Source organism: Pleurodeles waltl, chromosome 4_2 (genome assembly GCF_031143425.1).
Source record: "Pleurodeles waltl isolate 20211129_DDA chromosome 4_2, aPleWal1.hap1.20221129, whole genome shotgun sequence".
Taxonomy (NCBI): domain Eukaryota; kingdom Metazoa; phylum Chordata; class Amphibia; order Caudata; family Salamandridae; genus Pleurodeles; species Pleurodeles waltl.
In genome coordinates this window covers 842,388,875-842,404,528 of record NC_090443.1, presented here as the reverse complement: position 1 = coordinate 842,404,528, position 15,654 = coordinate 842,388,875, and the positions used below count along the sequence as shown (strand labels likewise).

At 40.1% G+C, this 15,654-nt stretch overlaps 1 protein-coding gene across 5 annotated transcripts in view; it reads right to left on the bottom strand.

Moving 5' to 3' along the window:
• Positions 1 to 15,654, bottom strand: part of FGGY (FGGY carbohydrate kinase domain containing) — a 1,529,104-nt gene that overhangs the window by 1,135,911 nt on the left and 377,539 nt on the right. For all 5 annotated transcript variants that reach the window (XR_011202985.1, XM_069232576.1, XM_069232575.1 and 2 more), the window contains exon 5: positions 13,889 to 13,974. Coding sequence is in view for 4 of the 5 variants with exons in the window: in XM_069232576.1 (XP_069088677.1) it covers positions 13,889 to 13,974 (86 nt within the window). In the remaining variant the exon portion in view is untranslated. The remainder of the gene's footprint in view (positions 1 to 13,888; positions 13,975 to 15,654) is intronic.

The following is a 15,654-nucleotide window of genomic DNA, read 5'->3' as shown; positions in this document are numbered from 1 at the left end:
TATGTAACAAAGTGTTAGTTTATGTAAATTTCAATTATTCAAAGAGGTTATAGTTATTACAATCTAATGTTCAGTCTGAATTTGCACTTGCATTCTCAGTGTTATGGTCAATGCAGCCAGTACATTTGATTCACAAAAACATTCATGAGTATGGGAAGTAGTACTACAGGAGCACTCTTTTGCATACTCTTACATCCCTTTAAATGTCCAAACCCCTAATTGCAAACGTGTAAAAAGTCAAAATCCTTTCTACTTGTACTATTTTATTTCTGTTAGATGTTTTGTTGCGGAATTACAAAGACATATTATAGTGCTTAAAAGAGTTCCACAGGTGTAATATTTTACATACTCAAAAAAGCATCTTTCAAATGGCAGGATCTATAATTTTACCAACAAATGCGTTTTATTACACAACCACAAAGATACTGCAAATATATGTGACTGCATACAGGAGTGCAGGGACCATTTTCTTTAGAAAACTTGGCTTAGCAACCTTGCGGTCGTTTATTTCTCTCAAATGTGTTGGAATATTTAATATCAGCAAGGTGCAGCACATGCATTTTAAAGGAGATCAAATGTGTTGCACGGGGGGACGTGGAGGGCAGAGGTAACCTTGGTGCTGTTGATGTGCTGCCTGATCTTATTTAGTGTGTGGTGAACTGTTGAGTGGCTGTGTTGCACTTCCCGCGTGAGGGAAGAATTGTGGGTCTGTGGGGTTAGTATTCCACCTTAGTACTGGCTGCAAAATATCTTGGTACCATAATTGCTTCTCAAAAATAGGACAAAAATAATGAGATGATGAGTTTTTATTGATAACTACAGATTTACTTTACTAAACTCCTCATATATGTACCTAGACCACATACAACTTCAAGGTACCTAGATGTGGAGTTCAGATTAGTAAATGTATGCTTAGCAATATGCACTTTCCTCCTCGATATTTTTTGACACAGTGTTTTGGAACCGCAATATTTTTGCTGCTGATATTTCGACGTACAACCCTTGGATCTGACTGAAGAAATGCTAGATGGCTGTGAAGCAGTCCTAAATCAGCACAAGGTTGCTTTAACTGTGGTGACATAAGTCCCCTGAGACGAGCAGAGAGGCTGAAAAGTGAAACTTGAGAGTAACACTTGAGTGCGACACTTTGGCACTCGCTGCATATCAAAATTAAGAGCCTTGTGTATAGCAAATATTCCCCAACGCATTTTTGTGTGGAAACAAATAAGAAAATACAGAGACATACGCTAATTTTCTGTCTACATCTAGGAATTTTGCCCAGCAAACTAGTTGTTAACATATTGCCCCACAGTTTCATCTCCGGATGAACATGTATTTTTCCGACACAATTTGTGACAGTCCCCCGAGAGCTGATGAGTATCAGCGCTAACAGAAGATTCATTGTTCTCTTAGTCTTTTGATTGATAGCCAGTTCTATTCAAAGAGGAGCGGCTTAACTTCTCAGATAACATCCCCGAGAACTCGACATGCATTTCAACTGGAGCAGTGTTCAGAAACAGAACAAACTGAAAATAATTCTCCTTTTTATGTGAAATGTGACACACTGTATTGTGCAGAAATACTTTCCTTTCACCTGCAGCACACCAAGATCCCTTGGTTTTAATCAATTTCTTAACATTTCACCACACCTGGAACCCAATGTTTTGGGAGAAAAGCTATGGTCCATTAAGAGACATGAGGTGCGCCAGCTAACCGCCAATTCTGAATACATCATTTTGTACAGCATGGCGTGATCCCTCAAGCAGGGGCTGAGAAAAAAAAGGTAGGGGTTACAAAATGCATTCCTCATGCAATTTTCCTTAGGAAACATGAATAGGGATGCTGCAAAAAAAGCTGAAGGGCATTATACCAAATTTGGCAGAAAGCTCGGTCTTGGTCATGAAAGTGTGTTTTTTTGTGTGTTTTGGTTAAAGAGCAAAGTACCCTCGCTCAGAATGTATAATGATGAATAAGCTCAGGACCATTTCCTTCTGTCTGCGTGTATCCAGTTTAAAGAACCTTCGACTGCTCAGCCCAGACGTCAATGGCGACAAGGAAACTGGCAAATTATGCAAGAGAGTGTGCTTATTTCTGCTGCATTATGGGCATGCTGAATGGGGGCACAGCTACAATTAATGCAGCAGGTGCACTAACATTTGACACATTAACCTAACATAAATAAATGTAAAAAGCACAGTTGTAACTATTAACTATACTACCACCTACTTAAGAAAACAGAAACGTTTTTAAGTGACCTTAGCCAGAAAAAGGCATACCTGGCCACGTCACCTCATACATTCAACATGCCGAAAAAGGAAGACCATAGAGCTCCCCTCACCAGTAGCAACATATAATAAAAGTATGACACTTATCTGAGCATAAAACAAATCTAAACATCAGTTTCAACAACCTTAAGAGCTCTTCATCAACCCTTCCACAACATGCTGTATCAAAAATTCATCCCACAGTCAACAAGATAGTTGCTGTAAATACCTTCTAAAAGGGTATGCAACTTTCACAATCCAGTAATTAGGTTGTGGTACTTTTACCATGATGTTATTACAATGCGTATTCCATTATACAAGTCTTCCAATGCATCAGTTTACAACACAAGTCTTTACCATGTAGAAGTAAGAAAACGTAAGTATGGATTTGGTGTGTTTTTAAAGATTGCATTTTTCTTCTATTTTTACCAGTTGTAGCAATGACAAAAAAAAAATCAAAAACAAATCAAACGTTAGCTACTTCATTTTATTACTTGCATAATCCTCTACCACCACCTTGTCCCCCCCGCACATAATCCATGTCGTCCCTCCCTTTCCATTTCCAAACCAGTAACCCCTCCTCTCAGGGATACACCAGCCCTGGAACACCTATAATGGGTTCCATCCCTGGGAGGGCCTTCTCACCTCCTGCTTCCTCTGCCTCCTACCTATCCCTTTACTAAACCTATTCACCCAACCCCTACAGTAGTGCCTTGACATGGCACTGTTAAACCACCTAGGGTGCCTAGGGATATCTTTTTAGCACCTATAATCCCATGGTGGGAAGTGTTTTATTTTTGATTCATTAATTTTTGGGGTGTAGGTTTTTTATATTAGGATAATTTGAGAAATTCATTTTTTAATTCAATGTAAATCTTCTAATAATTCAGTGCACTCTCAGTTTTAGGCGACACATTCTAGGGATTTATGGGCCCCAGGATGGAAAGTATATATTGTTTTCTTAATTATTTTTAACACATATGTGTCAATGATTATTAAAGTCAAAAGAAATTCATTTTAAATCATAATTATACATGTGGTAATATATAACAATTTGAATTTGTGTACATTTTAAAAAATACACAAAAAGACAATTTATTGTTCTATTAAATGTACTTTAAGTACAATTTTCACCACTTGTATATTTGTGAAAAAAATGTATTCTCATAACAATATGCATTCATTCACTTATTTTAATTATCATTTAGAAACATTGAAATGTAAATAATTTTACGTTGTCTTCCCTACAGTTTTAAATTTTTTCATTCTTTTCTACAGGTCTAGTTGTCCTTTTTCTATTGTTATTGCAGCCCTCTTTTTTTCTTTTTTTAAAACTTATTATTTGTTGATGAGGGTGAAACCCTACTCAAGCAGCAACCATGAATCTTGTCAGAGTGAAACACAAGCAATCTCCACATTAACCTGTGTTTAACCCTCTGGTGGCTTGGCACAAAAGCAAAATCATGCATAGCTTAGAGTCAATGTGTAAAGTATTGATACAGCAACCTGAAATTAAATCCCAGCTGTGGTAGACTTGGTCTCACGGCTCTCCAATTGTATTATCTGGCAGGTCTGCTGCAATACGCTGCACTGTGCAGTGACAATGGACCCAACTGGGAGAAAGAATTGCTCAATGGCTTCACTGCAATTCCTGAACTTCTCATGAGCAGCAGTGGGCTTCCTGTGGGGACTCCATTTGTGGTCACTCAGGTAGCCCAAGTGTGGGTAAGAGCTGCCACTAAGTTTCTAAAGGGGGCCCCCAATGCCAGGCTACTCCCGATTTGGTGGCTTCACCCCTTCTTGCTTATTCATGACACTATGTATGCTACTAAATGGCAGGCGGGGGTTACCAGAGAGTGGGGGACCTATTTCTAAATGGTAACTTTATGTCTGTGAAAAAAGTTGAAACTCACTACAGCATAGATCGGGAAGAGTTTCTGCAATATGCAAGTATATCTCGCACAGCCTGAGAGATATGGACATCATTCCCAGAGAAATCGGGGCAGTCCCAAGTACTACAGGTGATTCTAGATACCGGTTCTTTCAAAGATATTATCTCCTTTCTAAATGAAGCCCTAAAGCATGACAGGCAGATGAATATTGCATCGAAATGTGCCTTCTGGGATGGGGAGTCTGAGACCCCACTTACAGATTGGGAGTGGAACAGAGCCCTTCTACAGGTGTGAGATGAGGCCAGCAATGCCCGCTTTAAGTTGATGCAATCTTACTTCCTCCATAGGGGATATCTGATACCACAGCGTTTGCATAAAGCTTACCCAACACATCCTGTGGGTTGTGCTAGGTGTGGTGCAATCCCAGGAGATGTTGGACATGTTGCTCGGGATTGTGCACAGTTAAAAACTTTTTGGAGTGAGGTGCTGCACGAGGTGCACAGAGTGACAAAGGTGAATTTAGAACTTACAACCAGGCACTGCCTACAGGGACTGTTGCCACTTCCAAACAAGGGGAAAAAAATGCAATACAGATTCGCTGAACTGGGCTCAATACTGGCACAATGACGCATAGCCATAGACTGGGTTAGCCCGACCTCTCTGACTCTGGCTAAATGAAGGGGTGACTTCCTGGAATGGACGACAGCAGAGTACCAACGGCTACGCAGAGTTTGCACTGATCTCAGAAAAGACACCTTGAGTATTGGCATGACATGTTAGATGAGCTGGATGAGTACACCACGCCCCTGGGGAGCAAGGTTGAATATGCCACACCTGAAAGGGACAATTCAGCCCTGGCTGCAATAGCTACACTGTGATTTTGTTAAGAATGCAGAGAGCTCCCCAGCATCCACACTCCCCTGCTCCCTCTACTGTTAGTGGGCCTATTTACGAATCGCGACTGGAGCCGTTTGCACTGTTCCCTCAGGCAGCACTTGAAAGAGTGTGTATGCCTTGTGTTTATCTACTCATTTTGTCCCTTTTCCATACCTGGGAAACCCCTATTCCTGGCCTACCACACAGATGATGCTAAACGTCTTCCTATTGTAATCACACAGATGATGCTAAACGTCTTCCTATTGTAATCCTGCACTACTTTGTTTTGTATCATCTAGAAAACTCAATAAATACATTTTTTTAAAGTATTTATACAGCACACAATTGCGCTAAAATGAAAAGGAAACACAAGAAAGATCCCAAACCAATTTAAACAGACGGAGTAAAATGTATTAAATGATTTGAAACCAAAACAACAAAAATCCAGTTAGTAGAGTCAAAGATATGTTTTTGTGTTGTTGGAGATTATTACAAATGTAACCAGGCGCCTGGGTTCAGGAATGGACAAAACTCCAAATAAGATATATTTCACAAACAATTACACTCCACCCTGCCCTATGGGCTGTTTAGGGCCCATCCTAAGTGTGACACACTTAGATCAAAAGGGAAGGTTTAGGCCTGGTTTATTTTTCCAGGTCAAATTGCAGTTTAAACTGCACACACAGGCTGCAAAAGCAGGCCTGAGACACGTTTAAAGGGCTACCTGATTGTGTAGCAAATTCGGTGCTTTAGAACCACTAGTAGCATTTAATTTACTGGCTCTGTGTACATGTAGTACCAATTTACCATTGACTTAGAAGTAAAGGTGCCATTTGGGTGAAAGCCAATCTTACCTTGCTTAGAGGAGAGAGCACAAGCACTTTAGTACTGGTTATCAGTGGTAGAGCATGCAAAGTAAGCGTGCAAAGTAGTAAGACCAGCTAACACAAAGTCAGCAAAAAGAGGAGGACGGAAAACAAAACGTTGAGGAAAACCACCTCAAATATGTCAGTTGATTTTTTGTTTGTTTAGTTGGTGGAGCATTGCGTTCAAGAACAGATGGATGCTGCTGCATCAGTCAGGTAGGAATCTAATTTTATTCACTTAATATTAATATCAGTACCCTTATTGCATAACGAATTTATGGGTGGGTAAGTGGTTGTTCTGTATATTTTTCTTAACTTTTTTGAACATTTCTCCAAGTTCAGGGTGCCGAAAATCATGCCTGCTGGAGACGTCTTATTTTGGAGCTTTTTGTAAAAAGAAATGTTTTTCAGTAGGATGTAGAGTGCCCTGCTTTTCTTCTATGACACTTCAGATTTTTAATACAATTTCTAAACATTTTCTATTGGCATTCTTTGCATTTTGGTTTCATGTCTAGGGAAGAGTTAGGTTGCTAACCCAACTTAATTTTTCGCCCTAGATTCTTTTTCCCTTTGTATACGGTGCATTTCTTGCATGATTAATGTTTTTCTGGTTTTTAAGGGCATCTGCTTGGATTGTTGTTTCCTGGAGCTTTTTTAATGTGCCCTTTCTTCTTATGGTCATACATATGGGATATATGCCCATATATTCTGAGTGTGTGTCAAGTGCGTATACATGTGTGTTGTGTTTAACACATGCATGGTGATAAGCTGCATAGATTAGTGAGCCTGAGTAATGAATTCCATTGGCCACCTGCCTGGAATAGCACAAGATGCAGAGAACTGTGCTCTCAGACAGTGGATGTGCATTGCCTACTTCCTGTAGCTGACGGAAAAAACAAGGAGACAGTGCTAACATCAGAAATTCCGTAACACCTTTTACTAGCAAGGAGCTGCTGATTAGTGTTCCTGAGCAGGGCCATTTGGTGGATGTTATGGATGAGGGATGGGATTTCAGGCCATTCTGTAGGAGAAGATGAATTTTCTAGGTGAAGTCTGCCCTTTTTTCTCTCCCTAATTACTCCTTTCTTGGACTTTTGCCAGTCAGGTGCAGAAACCTCACACCTCTTTGTACCTCCATTGTAGGTGTCAACTGTGGTTAGAAGCATAAATTCAAACAAAGGCTGTGTCAGGAGAGTAGTCTGAGAATGACACCTAAAAGAAAAACCATCCAAACCAGTTCTGCAGTTCCACATCTGTCTAGAAGTGGTGTATAAAATTGCACCCTACTTTGTTTCAGTTCAAATTTTCATGACTCCTCTTTGCCCAACCTGAGCTACATCCTCATCTCTCCTTGGCTGAGGTGGGGAGGCAACTCCACAGTCTGAAGAGACCACGACAACCAGGCCTGTAACTACATCAGGAATGCAGGAACCACAGACAGAGACAAATGGGGCAAGTTGGTGGACGCAGCTCATGCCCGTCCTCGTACATGGCCCAATGGCCATCTGTAATGAGGAAGTGAGGCTAAAATAACTGACTGCATGTTTGAATGTGGGCCAAACGCTGCCCTAAAACTAGGAGGACCACCAGTGGGAAGGGGAAAAGGTGTAGCACCTTGAAGAATCGTATGTAAGGACATTGACATGTATGATAACTGTGTGGTATTTAGTGTAACTATATTTATTTTTAAATACACAAGCTCTGGTCTGGATACTGACATTGTTCTATTACTGATTATTGAGTGCTGTGCTTGAGCATCCCACACTGGTGTTCTTAGCAGCCAGTGACTGCTCACCTCACATCAGTGGCAAACTACCTCAATCTTTCAGCTGGGGCCCAGCAACCCATGCCGAACCCACAGCCACCCGAAGGGGGTCCAACACTATTCTTAGCCTTGCATGTACATACTTGAAGATTATATATCGTCAAAATATGTATATACAGTGTAAAGTAAGCCTACACTTACCTTTCCAAACTTACTCTGTAAATACTAATGAATATAGTTATTTCCCTGGAGAAGGGGTCGCAGTGGAGAGACAAGCAATTGTTATGCTTGCTATGGAATAGTGAGGTCTTATATGGGAGGTAAGTATCTTTCCTCTCCTGGTATGCAAACTACTGAGCCTGGGTAAAGGTGTGACTGGAGAGGCAGTGTCTCTTTACACCCTACTCTACACACTAGTTATCTTAATGCAAGGTCTCAGTGGAGATGCCAGTCTCTCCCCATAGTATAGTACTGAGGATTGTAAGAAGTAAGTATTGTAAAGAAAGAAAATATAAATTCCTACTGTAAAGTATTTTTACGATCTTGCAAGAGTCTTGGAGATCATATTACCAAAAAAGGGTAGTGAAAAGCTAGTACATATATATGTTATACCTATTACAACAGGATATGTTCAGTGAAAATGCAAATTCCATTATAAAAGTACAGTCGCATAAAATGCTATTGAACGCAAACCAGCAAACACTTCCACTCCCGCTGTGGACATGAAGGACTGTGCACCTGACTCTAGTGAAAGGCTCGCAAAAATCACCCATGTATGGGATCATCATGGCTCTCGCGACTGTCTCGCAAGAATCATCAAGAAGGAAAAAAGGGGGGTACACAGTGCAAACAACACACATAATGAAAGTGTACGGTAGCTCTAAAAAGAGCTTTTTCAAGTAGCATTTGGAACAACAATATTGTTTGTGTTTTTTTAAAATGTTTAACTTTTTTGTATGTTTTAAAAAAAAAAGATAGAACAAAAACAAGAAACGGGGAATAAAAAAGACCAATGTCTTCTTCAAAACAAAGAAGAGAAAAATGTAGAAAAAAATGTTTTAAAAAAAACTACTCCCTAGGTGGCATTTCAGATCCTGAACATGCCTGTCCTGTGCAGTCCTGCCTGTCTTGGAAGAATAAATAATCTGCTTGCATAAGCAGCAAAAAAGGGCTTTATTCAAATATGCAGGTTATTATCTGCTTGGATGGTAAGTACCTGGACAACGCACTGTCACCAGGGAGAAAAGATGTGGAATCCCCGGAGGAGTTACCAAACTCTGCAGCATAGGCTAACTCAGCCCGAGCAAGGCGTTCAGGGTCCATAGCTCTCAAATGTCCCCACATCCGAGTGGTACTCATGGAATATTGCTAGTTCCAGCTGCCTCTGCTGAACTCTTTTTTGCATATGTTACAAAATACATATTTGGCAGACACTTTCTTCCCACCAGCCCTCATCTGAAAAAACATCCCTAACCAAGAACTCCTTGGGTGGCTGACTTGCAGGGACACTTGTAGGGTTCTAATTTGAGTCAGGTGATGACATTCTGATCACATAAAATCAGCAAAGTCCAAAAGCCTGCCAAAAAGGTGTAACCACAGAAAAACCCAATAGGCAAATGATGCAACAAGGAATGAATCTTCCTTTGCTAAATAAAGACATCCATATTAACCATTCACAATTCTTCCTTGGGATGTCATTCCTCTCCTGGGTGTCTCACAAGAGGACCACGAGATCATTAAAAAAGAAAACTTTCTTAATATCTTAAATGCAACAATGCATCAACTGTTTTTCTACTTTCTTCAAAATGACAAAAATACACTGTTATGAACTTAATTTGAAATACACACTGTCACAAGAGGGTTGCAAGAGCCGGACAGGAAGTATAGCCCCCTCGTAGCCCACGCACTGGATTGTGTATTCGGCTCCCACGACCATCTCGCGAGAGCTGTAAGTATGTACACAAAATAAGTAATACAATATACATACTGTACTGACTTTATTGTTAAACATAAGCAGGCAATAATAACTGACAAGGGAGAAAATAACTCAGTACCACAGATTAGAACAAAATGTATAACTCTGCAGTCTTGCGAGCCTCCTGTGAGAGCGATCACAGACATTAAAATTAAATGTCATAGTAAAAACACATACTTTATAATATAGAAAAAACTTATCAATGTCTTTTTTAAATACAAATATGAAGTTTATGCAAAGATATATACGAGACTATGAAAACTGTGCTGAGAATATTTCTATCTATGTGAGTTACAAATACTAAGTTGAACATTCTCAGTGCAAACATTGTTGGAGTAGTTGGTGTCTATGTATTTTTAAATATATTTTTATTTTAAGAAAAAAGCCCTAGAAATTCACAGAAAAAAAACAAAGGTTAAAGTAACGTTATACTTAGGTGTAATAAAATATGAGTTGATGATTAAAAAAAAATTTGAAATTTACTTAAAAAACGATTACAAACTAACATAATAGTTAGGTGAGTTTTTCAGTGACAACGTTAATGTTTTGAACTAAAAAACACAGAAATTCAGCAGTTATAGTTAGTAACACTAACTATATCTTGCGCCCCGCCAGGCAATGCTTGAGACCTCACATATGACATTGCATGACATGCTCTATGACATCATTTAACATTACTGATGGCATTTCAAATGACATCAATGATGACATCACGATGACATCATCCAATGAGTGAGCTACTTTGTTTTACAGTTTACATGGTGGCACGTAAAGTAACTACCGTGTTAATTCTTCATAATGTTGTACTGCTTGGGTGTAGCTAATGGATGTAAGTGTTTACAAAGTGCACCTGCTCCTAATGCACCATAGCTGTCTAGAGGTATGAACACGCTATAAATGTTTGCATTCATGAGTAACTGTGTGCTGTGACAATTGACGTGTATTGATTATGCTCCACACTATTTTTAGTTTCTGTAGAAAAAGTTCCCAACTGGAAAAAGATTCCAAGTAGTAGATACTAACTTTTGTAAGTAGCCTTGAGTTATTAGAAAGAATTGTGTCAGCATAATAATTTATGCTTAACATGGAAGAGTATGTACACCAGGTACTAACCTATGTATTCGTGCTTCTTTTGTTTCAGTTTTTGCCACAGTATGAAGGATGCAGGTAGCATGATCTTTAGCACCTTCAGATCTTGGCTATTTTTAGCCAATTGTGTTTTTTGACACCTACTGCATCAAATGTACACTGCTCTTAGTAGATTATTTTCAGTACTCTGGCAGCGATTCCCAACCTGTGGTCTGTGGACCCCCAGGGGTCTGTGACACATTCCCAGTGGGCCTGCAGGTCTCCAACGCCTTCCCAAGCCTTCCCTCATAATTTATAGCATTGGGATCAGCTGCTGGATAAGGAAATACCCATGCACCCTCACAGGACACATTAGCTGTGAATGTCAGCACAGCAGTGGTGGGACTAAAATAAAATCAGGCCATTCACCATTCAGCCTTAGGTGCAAGCTGAAGGGTGATCAGCCTTATTTTATTATCTCTCTCCGAGTCGCGCTCACACAGCAGTGCTGGTATCCCCTTGTGTGTAAGTGTATGTGTGTTTGGGCCCAGAGCATTACGATGCCCCTGTTCCCTCTCCACTTCTGGCCACACATCCTCCGCATGCAGAAGAGCAATGGCTCTTGTTGTTTTGAGGCTGAACAGCCTTTGGGCAGCTCAAGGCCTGGGCTGGCAGGGTGGCACTTCTCCAGCCGGGGCATGTCGACAAACACATGAGTGTTTTCATAATTGTTACTTCATTTGTGCAACAGTTTTAAAAGCACTGCAAATATTCTTGTATGCCTAGCAGTTTTGAGTACCAGTAAAAGTGTCAACTGGTGATTAATGTACCTGTCGGAGAGAGATGGGAGTTTGGTCTAGGGTCAATTTTGACTCATCTAAGGTAGTGCAGATAGTTAATATGCCTGCTGCAAAAACATGTAAACTGAATATCAAAGAACAGTATTTTATGTGCAATAGCTCAGAGGGTTACTACTTTTGTCACAAAGATTCTCTTGTTACTGTGCCATTCATAATTTACAATCGTAATCTAGCACAGTAGGCTATGGACTGCCATCAAAGAGCTGCAGGCAAACTGCTTGGTACTAGTTAGAAAGTTATGTTTTTCCCAGTCTTTCATTATCCTGATGCTGCTGAAAAAGGTTTGATTGGGTATAAATAAATTCCTATTAAAGTCAACAATAACTACAGTTATGTTCTGAATCCTGAGTACGTGTTTCTCCAGACCAAGCACTCTTAGAAAATGCCAAACAGTATGGATGACATGTGAATCCTATACCTTGTAGTCCCCTTTGCCTTGTGTAACATTTTCTATACACTCATTTACACATGTATGATTCATTGTCTCTGTATGTGTGTGATGTAAAGTGCTCTGACATCCTACACGGGGATAAAGGTGCTATAAAACAAATTAAATACATGTGACAGAGGGGCTCTGGAAAGGTGAGAGGCACTTAAGATTTCACCTCCACACCATATATTTATGTGAAAAAGCTTTCGCAGATCCTATGTAACTAAAAAATAAAATCCAGAAATCGCTTGGGAAATTTAGAAACTGCCCTGAGAATTCAACTTTCAGAAATAAAACCAAACATTGAGAAGTTAGTCACTGAGATGCAGCACCAACCTTCCCATTAAAAGTTTTTGATTTTTGTATATTTAACATAATAACATCTTTAGTAATTTGATTATTTATTTGGTGTGTATCTGTTTACATATTTTTTTGTGGATCTGTTTAATATTTTAAATTTAAATCATACAAATTGCTTGGGTATCCCCAGCTTCCACTAGTGATTCAGTGGGGGCCCTCGGGAGTCAAAAGGTTGGGAAACACTGCACTAGATTACAGAAATATTCTTTAAAGTTCAAACCATTTTCACTTTAAACATTACACTCCTGCCTCAATACCTATCATGTGAGTTCAAAGTTAATGCTTGGTAATGTACAATCGTTAGTCTATCAAAAGCATGGAAAGCCTTTGTCCACAATCCTGGGAAATGGATGATTTAGGCACCTGGGCAAAAATACTCTGGGTGTTTTAATACTGTGCAACCACCGCAGTTAGTATATCACCCAAGGTTCTGTTATATGGTTGTTGAGAATCTCTGCCAGTAACTGTGTAGGCACATTCTGAAGACTGGCCTCTGTGGGGGGCAATAAAGCACCCCCACAAGGATCATTGAAGATGTGACCACATACGTTTTTGTGGTCAACAAGGCAACTTATCAAGGGTCCTCACGCCATCTGCACAAAAACATGCAACAGGTGAAACAACTTTTGGTGTTTCAGTGCTAAACATTGTCTGCAGGTAATACGTTAACCCACTAAGTTAGCACATTTGCTGTTGATAGTGCCCAGCGGGCCCTGAGTAAAGGGTGAACACCATGCCTTCGGAGCTCCACAGTTTTAGGTACTGAATGGAGGCATGGCTGACGGCTTAATCATTCACCCAGTACCCACAGGGGATAGCAAGAACTAATCTTTGGGCTTATTAATAGTGTTGAGTCCAGAGCCTTAGAGCAGCATTTGGCCTTAGAGCCTCGTGGGCATGGTGAAAGCATGTGCTGGTCGTCTCTGCAATCATTCATCTCAAGAGAGGGCTAAGCCAACAGTCGAACTCTGTGTACATATACCTCTGAGCGCAGCTGAAACAGGCATAAACTCAGAACCCCTTCACTATTAACTCAGGGCATAAATGAAAGACCCGTCCTTGCACCCAGACCCAGCTGGCTAGGTCGAAAGGTTGAAGTTGGCGAACTGTGGATATTGTAATTGTGCTGCTTCAGGGATGTTATTGGTGATGTCCACGATGAGAGAGTAATATAGTAACTGCATCAATTATGTCATGCTGAGGAAATGCTGTTGCATAGCTAATCAATAATAACCAGCACATTTAAGTGTTTTTTAGGTTTTGGACCATAACTCTAATGTCCTTACAAATTAGATTTTTTAAAGGTAATTTACACAGTCAGTCTCTATCTCTCTCTCTCTCTCTCTCTCTCTTTAAAAAAAACACTAGCCCCCCTCATACCCTCATGGTGATGCAGTTGTGGTCCTAGATATGCATAAAACTGTACTTTATAAAATCAGATGCAGATGTACATCAAAGCTAATTAATGCAGATCACACTGTAGGGGACATGGACAACATGTGTATTTGATACTTAATGCAATAAATATTTACCTGGCAGGGACACCTGTTGCTTTCCAGGACAAGTAGTCAGGAAGATCAAAGAAGTGCCCGGCCTTTTCCCAGCAAGAATGCAAGTTCTAACAAAACAAATCCAAGTATTAGAAGCGTGTGTTATTAAGGTATTACATGAAAGTACAATGTTGTTTTCAATCTTGCTCTGTGCAGTATAATACTGTTTCTGATTAACTGCTGTAGTTCACTGTTTATTTCTCATGAAGAGATGTTTTGAGCCATAGATCCCGCACTAGCACACTTCCACGTTTCAGTATCTACCTGTTGTGAAATGTAAACAACTTCAGGCACTCTGTTGTTGCAAAGTACAGTGGCAATGTATTGCCTGGTGAACTGTATGATGCTCTCTCTAAATTATGTATGATACATGCACAGACGAACAAATACATCAAACAATAACCACCGTGTGCATCCCCATTTCTTGGGTTGCATTCAGTGCTTAATTTGTGCTTGTTGTTTCCGGTCCGGGGCACTGGCACTTATTTCTGAGGGCCGGCACTAATTTTCCTGCCTCAAGCATTTGCTGCGATCAAAAGACACATCTGGGAAAGACGGAGGAAGAGAAAAACGAAAAAGTGTCACCAAGGGAGAAGCAGAAAGCTGCAAGAGCTAGCTGAAAGGGACAGGGAGTGGCTTTAAATGGATTGAAGAGGCCCATAATGGCTTCAGGATTACGCTGCCTTAGAATCCCGTGTTTGCGCATTTAATTGCAGCAGCCGCGTATTTAAGAGGAGGGCTTTGGGCACCGGCACGTTTTTATTTACAAATTAAGCACTGGTTGCATCTCCGTACTTCAGTAAGCAGCATCACATTATTAGCTTGCACAGTGATTGGTGAGACTGTTTCCAAGGCTTGTTTATTCTGGTGTGATAAACATGCTATACTTTTAAATGAACAATCTCTGTTTTAGGAAACCAACTTGGAGTGTGGCCGTGTGGACCGTGGGAGGAAGGATTTGAGCTCTCAATGTATCTCAAGGAACTCTCCCTTCAGCCAGTCAGCTAATAGTTATTTACTGTTTTAAGGATGCCAGAAATTACTTATGGGTTACGTGCACAGTGTTTGACAACATAATCCATACCGTAACACCGAGTTGCTCATCACCAATATTCAGATGCAAATGGCAAACAACTTAAATTAAAAATATTTAATTGCATCATACAAATGTTACTTTGTCAGGTTTTTTTTATATTATCTTCACCGGAAATCATAGGATCGCGCGTGAAAATATTGAGTGTCTGTATTAATAACATTCTATTGAATTATTAATAAGCTCATACATTAAAAAAAAATCGCAGTCACCGAATACCACCTTCTCCTTTCCCAATTTTTCTTCAGATGGGATTCATGTACTCCTTAAAACAATATTAATGATTTTTCTTGCAATCCCTTAAAACATACAAACAGAACCGTTCATTTACATGGATGCTATTTTGGAATCGAGAATACCAGTGTGATGACCTCACGCTCCATAAGCTCCATTTTATGAATAACAAACTATGTTTTTTGTAAAAGGAAGAGGCAGGAGGTTGGAACAACATACAAGGGCACAAAAAATAGCACAGAGGAAAAGGAGTAAGTATAATTAGGGGAATAGTGGGTGGTGAGGAAGATGGATACTGTGGAGGAAGTATGGAGTGGAGAGGATTCCAATAACAATTTTAGAGAACGGCAGAGGGCCGGCAGAGTTTATAGTAATGCGTATGAAGAGAGGAAGAGAAAGGGAAAGAGGTAGGCGGGATAGT